Source organism: Pyrgilauda ruficollis, unplaced genomic scaffold, assembly GCF_017590135.1.
Source record: "Pyrgilauda ruficollis isolate IOZ18807 unplaced genomic scaffold, ASM1759013v1 scaffold17, whole genome shotgun sequence".
Classification (NCBI taxonomy): domain Eukaryota; kingdom Metazoa; phylum Chordata; class Aves; order Passeriformes; family Passeridae; genus Pyrgilauda; species Pyrgilauda ruficollis.
In genome coordinates this window covers 8,592,790-8,602,954 of record NW_024515875.1, presented here as the reverse complement: position 1 = coordinate 8,602,954, position 10,165 = coordinate 8,592,790, and the positions used below count along the sequence as shown (strand labels likewise).

The 10,165-nt window shown below is 39.4% G+C and overlaps 1 protein-coding gene across 1 annotated transcript in view; it reads right to left on the bottom strand.

Annotated features, from left to right (window-relative positions):
• Positions 1 to 2,206: 2,206 nt before the first annotated feature.
• The window catches only part of SLC22A15 (solute carrier family 22 member 15), a 31,698-nt gene continuing 23,739 nt past the window's right edge, over positions 2,207 to 10,165 (bottom strand). The window contains exons 9-12 of the mRNA XM_041463957.1: positions 9,160 to 9,280; positions 8,220 to 8,292; positions 5,497 to 5,685; positions 2,207 to 2,293 (exon numbers count right to left, since the gene is read on the bottom strand). Of these exons, the coding sequence (XP_041319891.1) occupies positions 2,207 to 2,293; positions 5,497 to 5,685; positions 8,220 to 8,292; positions 9,160 to 9,280 (470 nt within the window). The remainder of the gene's footprint in view (positions 2,294 to 5,496; positions 5,686 to 8,219; positions 8,293 to 9,159; positions 9,281 to 10,165) is intronic.

Genomic DNA, 10,165 nt, shown 5'->3' with positions numbered 1-10,165 from the left:
TTGACGGTCTTGTGGCATTGCACAGGGTTGCCAGGAGCAGATAATGACAGTTCCTGACTTATTCCACCCAACACCCAAAGAGGGACAGAGGCAACAAACACCTAAAAACAACTGTTAGTTCTTGGCAACATGTTATTACTACCAGGCTTACTGCTGTTTGCCACCAGCAATAAAAAAACATTTTTCCCAGCTGTCCATAAATTAAAGTGTGAGTAAAAAATTTAAAACTATTTGAATAGCTCCAACTTTTCCAGTTATTTTTGAGTACCTTATTTGGTGAAATTTTCTTACATACAAAAGGGCCAAATAAGGCAGAAAGACTACCAGCCTGGGTTAAAAAGTGTCTCATCTACAACAGCTACTCAACAGTCTGGGGGGGGAAAAAAAAGTGAAGACCACGAGTGAGGATTGTTCCAGTGAAGAATAATACAGACAAAAATCACAACAATAATGATAGGCTGTTCATAGGGACTGAAGTTCCCAGCTTTGCTCACAGTCAACACCTGGATCAAGCTCAGAGCCAACTGGAATGCTGCATGTGTCAAACTGCAGACTCTGGGCTGCTCTCTGCACCAACCAGGGCAGTTGCACTTTGCTCTGTGTCACAGTTTCCAGGGAACAAAGTTCAAGCAGCCAGCTGCAAACTTCAGATGTGGTTACTTTCACTTCCTTGCAGAGTAAAGGAACTTCCCACTTTAACCAGGAAATATCCAGCAGACAACTTTTTGATATTTTTAGACCCACCTTTTTTAATTCTAAGATCTGCAAAAATGACTCGTGAGCCTGAAAATATATTTGCTGCCATTGTGTGCTACTTTGCTAGGAACTCAAAGTAGGAAGATTAACATTTTATGGAAACCAATCTTAACAAAGAGAAAGCCACAGGTTAGAGGATGAAGATGACAATGTCATCAGGAAAACTGAATCATTTTTGTAGTTGGAACATTCCACATGTTCATGTTTCGCATTTCAGGATTCCATATCCCTCTATTGAAGCACTTACAGAAAGTTCAGTGAAACAGGAAACTGAAGTTGTTTTCCCTAACAAGGTCAAGTAACCAAGTGCTTGAGTAAGCACTGGTGAAAAAACATCAAGTAACCAAATAGGTCCAAAGAGATTTGCTGTCTTTTTAAATGAAAACCTTAGCTACACACAAGATTTTAAAATAAACACTAGCAGCTTCCTGATAATAGCACCCAAAATATAACAGCACCCCACAAGTTCCTCTTACCACTTCAGACTTAAGCCTTTACCAGAAATAAAGACCCACATAGGCCCACAAAAGTGAGCTATATATTCTATCACACCACACACACGGTATGTGATAAACACCTCACCTTTGTTGCACCCAGGAAACTATATCCATCACAGAATTGTTTCACTCCACAGAGAAGTTGCTGAGCTTCAACAGTTATGGCAAAGTGAGGACAAGGTAACAATTGGCAAAGCTATAAACAGCCATGCTGAGATGTGGGGAACATGTGGCGAACATATGCAGAAGACCAAGAAAAAGCTTTGTGTATGAAAAGAAGGAAAAAAGTCAGTGACGTTCCTTATGTTCACAGGCTTTGTGGCTGCTCTTTTGTGTAGTCCTTCCTCCCAGCCTTCCGTTATCACTAAGTTAAAGCCCAGCTCATGACTAACCACCTGCACCTGTAACTCTGCACAGGTGTGCACACAGAGAAACCTTTTGTTTGCAGCTGCCTCTCCTCTACTGAATATGCAAAAGCCATTTTAACATACAATTTCAGCAATTTTTCCCACTGGAGTAGGACACAGCACATTCTCTGACCACTATCACCCTTATGGAAAATACAGTGGTTGTTTCCAAGTTTACCAATTTGTACTAAAATAAAATCCACCACCTTGAAAATAAAATACTAACACATGCACTGATAATCTGTCCAAGCCGAGGTTATTCCCTGGGCTTCTGACATACATCATCTCACTCCTGCTGTCTCACCTGGCTTCAAATGCAGTCCATGCACTGTACTCTGAACCACAAGAATTGGAATGGCTGCCTCGTATGGAGAGCATCAGTGATGTCATCAGTCTGAACAGTCCTCAAATCCCTCTCCAAGTAAGGAAAAACACAGGCACTTGCCCAATTGCATTGCCTGGCAAGCAAGGTCCCCAGGGCTTGTCATACAGCTGGACTGACTGGGCAAGAAGAGGCATAAAATGAGCCAGTGTTTCTTCTTTTCATTACTTGATCATGTGAGTCTCTTCATCAGCATCATAGAACTCCTCATCTTCACTTCCACTCCCTGTAGAGCTGTCTTTGTCTCCAGACTAGAAGCAAAAATGAAGTCATTAGTCAGACTGAAGCCACTAGATCAGTCTCAATATAAAGAGCATGAACCGTAACACTTCTGTGGAATGCTGGTATAGAAAAAGTAAGAAAACACAGGTCAAAACACTGCATTTAAACTTTATAAAAGACATTATGTGAATTCAGATTCAAATCCTTGGTTCTTCAAAGTCTCTTTAAAAGACATGGGGGTTGTAGTGGATGGACTTTCTCTGCTCCACCAGTACGCTAGAGAATATATGCAGGAGAGACTGGCTAGAGGGGTAATCTACTAAGCTTTCTTAAATTTAGTCTAAGGTGCCTACTCTGTGGAGAGCTACTGGAAACATAGTAGCTCACCACAGCTCAGAACACATATATTACTTATTTAGGTAAAGCTCCATCCACAATTCAGATTTTTACTTGGGTAGCACAGACATTTTACTGTGCAAGCTGAATTAAAAAGATCCCCCTGCAATACTAAATGAAAGTGTTATGGAGAAGGGAAAATCATTACCATGCTGTATGTTCAAAAGGTAAAATCCCTATTATAGGCATACATACTCCAGTCAGAGTCCTTTACACAACATAATTTATACGACATACCCAAAATAAAGTCAGCCATTACAGCTAATTGATTTTTATTTGGCCAGTGAAGCATTTTTCCATGGAACTGACACAAATGATTCCAGTTAAAAACGTTCTCCTGCCAGTATAAACTCCATGTAATTTGATTATTTAGTATTTTTTTCCCCAATATGCTTGCACCCATCCACACAACATAATTTATACGACATACCCAAAATAAAGTCAGCCATTACAGCTAATTGATTTTTATTTGGCCAGTGAAGCATTTTTCCATGGAACTGACACAAATGATTCCAGTTAAAAACGTTCTCCTGCCAGTATAAACTCCATGTAATTTGATTATTTAGGATTTTTTCCCCAATATGCTTGCAACCATCTGAAGACCTCTGCCTGTCTAGTCATATGCTAAGAAGGGTGAGAGAGAGTGTGAAAAATAGAGAAATGGAAATAGTGCAATTATGACTGACAGTACCATGCAAGCAAAATCTGTAGCTTTAGATCTCTCTTCAGAGGAGCTTTGCTACAGCAATGTGCGTTAACTGCAAAGGAATTTCAAACAGTTTGAGCACTACGACCTGTCAGAAGATGTAAAGGGAATCATGTTAGGCTTTTTTTTTCCTAGACTTCTAAAACTATTTGAGGAAAGTCAGGCTATCACTGGATGCTGTCCAACTTGAATATCACATCCATGTACGTTAACAGGAACAAAACCTCTGTTCTGGGCAATCAGAACACATGTTATCTTGAAAATGGTACAAAAGGACAACGGATTCCACAGGGGGAATTCAGAGTATGCCACATAAATTCTAAATCTTTCTCACAACAGCTTTGTAAGACCTGTCATGGCCTTGTCAAATAGGGTTAATCTTTAACAGCTCTCTATTTTATCAGCACTTTCTTTGTGAGCTTTAAAATAAATCCCTAATGCATTCTAGATATAACTTCACTGAAGTTACAGGATTAGTTAAGGCCTGAACCAATGACTTTTTCATTCAGATTCAGTCATTTTAATCCATCTGGGCAAAATGCTCCTGAAAACCACTCAGAACAACACCCCCTTTCGTGGGTTGTGTTCAGGTTGGGATTTTTAAGCCTACAGAAGGACAAGCAAAGAAGATTTAAACCTGAGAGGACTGACTGACATAAGCTAACCAATTTGTTGGAATACTAACACACAATATTTGTCACCTCAAAGGGTAATACTGACTGTAGTTGGTTAAAGAAGAAATGAAAAATGTGACTTTCCACCTGTAAGCTGAACACCTGCACTGCTTACAAAAATTGCTTTCGTTGGTGAACCATCTGCACAATTAAGACGTAATAATCATGTAATTACCAAAATAACAGCTGATGTAAATGTATATGATGGATTTGTGTAGTCAGCAAGAATATGGTGCCATAACACATTATCCAGTATGGTTGAAAATGTTTATAAAATAAGCATGTAAAGCAGCTAAAGTATAAAATTAATGGTTACAGGGCTGCCTTTTTCAGCCTTTCTTCAAGGGTGCTTTCGTCAATAGACTGTGCTGTCCTATCAAGAACTATTACAGCTAAACTTGGTAAACAAGGCAATGTACTGAAGATTCTGGTAGGAAGCCAATGTCCCTACTCCAGAAGTATGTGATTTCTCTGAAAATAAGTATGACTACCTTTGAATGTCAGAGTGCTTGACCAACAACTATTCAAATGAAAGTAAAGGCATTAAAAGGATCCTGTCTCATCTCAGCCTAACGGGGCAACTAAAATTGTTTGTTACGAGTTTCCCTTCAAGTCTTCTGACCACTTATTCTATTTCTGAAAGCCCCTCCATACTTAAAGTTTTGGGACCAGGACTTGAGCTTTAAAACTTTATCCAGATTCAAACACCCACTCCCAGCTCTCTAGCTACTTCCTTCTAATCCCACTTCATTCACAGAGAATTAACCATGTCAAAAAACCTCCAGGTGAGTGGAAGATACAGACACCCAGAGAGGTGTCCAGAAGTTTAACAAAATGAAGTGATTTGAAAATCACAATCCATGGAAACCTCATTGAAAAACATCCTGCTGCCACATTTAGTTATGCTTATACCTGAGAGTTTTGTAGTCCCAGTGTTTTCAATGAATCTCATTTCACAGAGTCAATAGTGGGAGAGATCTCAGAGGTTAGTCTGGCTTTAACCCATTCAGAGCCTGTCTAGGACAGACCTGGTAAATGACACTGCAAAATAGCTGGGGCAGGTCAGAAGTAGTGTGCTGCCTTTGAGAGCAACCCTTCACAAACAGGCTTCTGGTTTTGTTAACATCTAAGGCTTCTCAAGCTTCAGTGTCCAGCTTTGGCTGAAGCACACTATAGCAATCAGTCTTAGAGATTAGAGACACACAGACATCACTTCATCCCAAAGGGAAATGTCGTAAGCTTGTGGCCTTGAAGGGATGAATTAATCCAGCTATATTTCAGGCCGCATTTCCAGAAAACATTTCAGACATGATGGTAGGGCTGCTACCCTACCTTCTCCTTGGGGTCTATCCTCCACAGGCCAAGAATCACTACCCTAATCTATTTAGAGTGGCAGATTCAAGCTGACAGCTGAAATAAACATAACAGAAAAGTACTAGGAAAATAATTAGTATACCTGTGAGCCATCTAGGGCTTGCAGTGACATGGCTTCATCACCCAGCCTCCAGTAGGAGCACACCTGCAGGTCTGAAATAGTTTCTAGCAAAGGGCTGTTTAAGGTCTCTGGCAACAACAAGCTTAAGAGCCCAGACAACAGACCAGTTGCTCCAAACACAATGTAAGGCAGAGACCACTGTACAGATTTCTGGAAAAAATAACGGAGTTAGGTTGAGATTGGTTCCTTGTAGTTCATGTTGCATATTAAAAGACCTAGCCTTTACAACCATTCCCTCTGGCAGTGTTTGTGCCCCTATTTAGCACAAAAGTCACCAGTCCTTCTGCTGTGGGTTTTTTTGTTTGGTTGGTTGTGTTTTTCACCAGTATTGTCAATTGTATCTTGTCAATACTATTAGAACCCCACAGATTTGGTCATGAACTTTAAAAGAAACACCTGCTGAATTGGAACTCAATTCTTGCCTCTAACATATGTACTTTTTAACAAATGAAACATCCCTTTGTAGAAGGGAATAGATACCCCAGAAACATAGACATGCTGCTTGGAGATCTCTTGAGGTCATCTAGGCCACCTACTCTAAGCACAATTATAGCCTCAATTAGATAAGGTCAATCACTGCTTCACATAATCAAATAGTGAAAAATCTCCAAGGATGGAGATTTCCTCTCCAAGTAGATTGTTCCAGGCTGCATTAAGCCTCTCAAAAACATTATTTTCCAAATTTCTTATCTAACCCCCAAGCCAAAACTTGTGAAACATGCTAACAGTGTGGGATAGTGTCAAAAGCCTTCCCTGCTCTCCTCCCTTTCCTCATCCATATTGCCTTCCGTGATGAAATGGCTGACCATCAAATCAAGCTGGCTGAGAAGGAATTGTCCTTAATAAATCCATGTTCACTGATCCTAATTACCTTCCTTGCCTTCACATGCTTATAAACAGATTCTGAGATTCATGTCTCAATCCTCCCACAGAGTTTGAGGTGCTCAGCCTATAATACCTGGGTTCCACATTCTGATATTGAAGACACACACAGGATGAGCCTTTTTCCTCCCACAGCTACCAGTGATCCTTCACTACAGTAATGGTTTATCACAGATGATGAACACTTGCTTCACTATTACAAACATTCTTAAGGAATCTTACCCCATGGAATGGAAAGCTTTCAGCTGTAAATGTTCTTGAACCTATTGCTCCTCCTGCTGTTTGCTAGCCTTCTGCTTCCTCAACTGCGCTGACAGCCAGAGTACTGGAGAGAAGCTTTGTCTCTCAAGACTGAAGCACAAGTATTTCAGCTTATTCCATGTCACCCACCAATGGATGCCCCTCCCATTCATCAACAGGCATATTTCCTTTAGCTGACAGAATCCCTATCTATGCCCCTTGCTAGTTTTAGCTTCAGCTGGGCTTTGGCATTCCTGGCATCACCTGTGGTAGCCCAAGCAATGTTTGCTCCTCTTGTGATGCCTGTCCCTGTTTTCACAGTAAAGAAGGCTTATTTTAAAACAGGGAAAGAGTTTAGCTGTTTGTTTCAAAAACTCACATTGTAGAGAGAAATTCTAAATTGATGAAAATAACAGGCTGTGATCAAATAAAAGACCCATATTTCATCTCCTATCTTAGCAGTTAACTTATCCTATTTTTACTATTGTGAGATCTTCAAAAAAAAGACACCAAAAATTCTTTAAAATACTGGAGGAAATTATGAAACACAAAAATGATTGATTATTTTCTCAAACCAGGGTTCACTTGTTATTTAACCAGAACTACTTTCATTTTCATGGAACCCCCTCAAACACTGGATGATCCAAGATTTGTTCTCATGCAGTATCAAATCTCTGGCAGACACATTATAATGAATGCCCCAACTGCTACATAAAAGCTGCCTATTAAATCCGCCTGGTAGACTGGCAGCAGTCTTGGCTTTGCCTGTTGCTCCCCAGAGGTGCTCACGCTCCCACCTGCCCAGTGCTTCGTTCTGCAGATTAAAAGGCTCCCTGTGCTCACCTGCCCTTTTGCTAACCTTCTGCCTCACATGTAAAATGGCAAATGGCAGAGAGGAAAATTACCTGAGATTAAATCTGTCACATTAAAGGAATTGTCACTGGCCCCAGCAAACAGCTGGGAAAAACTGGCACACTTTTTACCTGCATACACATAACACACTAAGCACAGGAAAGTAATGGTATCAACCCCATGTTTTGATCTTTAGAATCTTTCTTCGCCTTGAGGGTATATGAGATCTCCACATCACCTTCATTTATTAAAAGACAAACTGCTTTGCTGATATTTATAACCCATGGATATTTAATGAAGTGCACTGACAGTAAAATGAACTTTTTCTCAAAAATATGAGTTATTGAGCGCATATGCTTAATTTTTATGCAGTAATTCTTTTAGCCATGTGGGTCTTTTGCTATTGCTTGTGCAGGGTCTAAAATTTGGTATCACCATCTTGGTGATTTGAAATTATTATATTTTAAGGTCCACTAGATAGGTCCCAAAATTCCTACAGAGCTAAAATACCTTTTAAATTAAATAATGCTGAGGTTTTGTCTAATCACACAGAAGATACTACAATGCCTTTGGCCTACCATGAGACCGTTAAGATAGTCAATTTATCTTAATTTATAAATGAAATATATCCCAAACACTCCCATCTCTGTAAGCCTCTGATACACCAGAACCACAAAACAAAAATATATGTAACAGAAGTTCACACAAACCAATGAAGGGACAAAAGGCGCAATGATTCCACCAACGCGGGAAAACATGGAGCAGGCACCCATTCCAACATTCCTATGAAAAAAAACAAAAATAATTCATCTTTTGGGAAGTGTTATTGAGCAAGGAAAAAGACTCATCAGTTGTGACCCTGAGAACATTAACTGGCAAAGAGAAGTCAAATGTAACTGAAAGCACCCCAAGACAGGAAGGAATCATGTTTTTTGTGATTAAAATGAAGCAAAAATCCCCTTTACATACAGAATTTTTACATACACACACATGCAAAACAAGTGTGATTCAGTTAATGCATCTTGCCTCCATCTAAAACTCTGGCTGAATTCATTTATTCAAACCCTACTTATCAGCAGATTTACCCACTCATGAAAAACACCACAGTATAGTTTCACTGGGGGCTGAACACCATATGCACCCATATAGCACAAGTTTCTGCCTTCTCTGTCAGCACAAGCAGGGGGTGCTTTTGCCCCTACTGTTGCTCACATACTGCCTGTGAAGCAACAAGTTACTTTTACAAAGTTTACTGACCAGCCATCTTCAATGTTCCTGGTTAAGCATGTATGATGACAGAGTTTCATACCAGAGTCTGGTTTTACAAAGCACTCATTAAAAGAAATATCTGCAGTGCTACAGTTATCCTCATGAGTAGAAGGGGAGTTTAAACAGGCCAAGAAGCTAAGGGTCTATTTTACTGTTACATCAAAATACAGTTAGTCTGAAGAGAACACTGCAAACTTGATGGAAGTGGGAGTGAGAAGATGATAAGGGAAGAAATTGCAGATGTAAAATGACATCTAACCATTACAGGTAACTGAAAACGATAGTTTTTAATTTGATTTTAACAGAAAAAAATTAAGAGAAATAAAAGATGATCATGTAAGAGAACCAGAAAAATGAAGACTTAAAATTAATTTGTGTTACCTTATGACCGTGGGATAAAGTTCTGATGTGTAGATGTAGACAATATTAAAAGCAGCACTGATTGTCAGTTTTCCCAGCAAAGACAGAGAGCGACTATTCACCACTGCAAACACTCCAGTATCTGAGAGAGAAAATGTAAGGCTTTTGAGAACTCTAATACATCTCTAATAATTTCAATCACACAGTGGAATGGTGTGAAAAGGAATCTAGTGAAGAATACAAAAGCTGAAGCTACAACTCAGTATTTTCGGTCTACCGCTAATTAAATGCCAAATTAGTTCCATCAGAAAGCTGAAGAAGAGTGTAACAGATACATTTTCCAAAAGTGAGCACATTTTTTTTTAACAAGAGTCCTATTCATTGTCATTTCTATAGTATGCTAATATTCTTCTAACATTATTACTTTGAAAGGAAGATGCTGTGAAGAATCACACTAAATTTCCCATCCATCTTAGTTTGTCAGAACAGCCAGTGCTTATTCGCTTATAAAAGGCAAATGAGAGCTTATGCCCAGTGAAGACAGGTTCTTGCTTCTGGCCAGTGAGCCCCTTTCACTTCCCAAGGCACGTCACCCTTGCCTGACTTGGGCAGTTCAGTACACAGCTGATTTCCTGGGGTCTCACAGTTCTGTCCTCTCTTTTCACATCTTGTGTTTGGAATGATATGAAAAAAATACTTGGTTCCTGATACCAGCAAAACCAGAATATTTCCAAGTGTCCATGCTCAATCACCTGGAATAATTCTGAAAACTTGAGTTGCATCCCTTTAAAAAAGCTTTACCTATTAGACCCATTGGCATCTAGAGCAAATTCTGTACTCCGTCATAGATGTTTGATTTCTTGAATCATTCTTCAAGTGTTTGAAATATTCTGTTGCTTTATGAAAGGTAATATACATCCATAGATGTTACAAGCAAGGTGAATTTATCTATCTGGTTTTAAAAAGAAAAACTGCTATGTAATCTCAAAATTAACATTAGTGCATCTTTACACAAAAGATGTTTAAT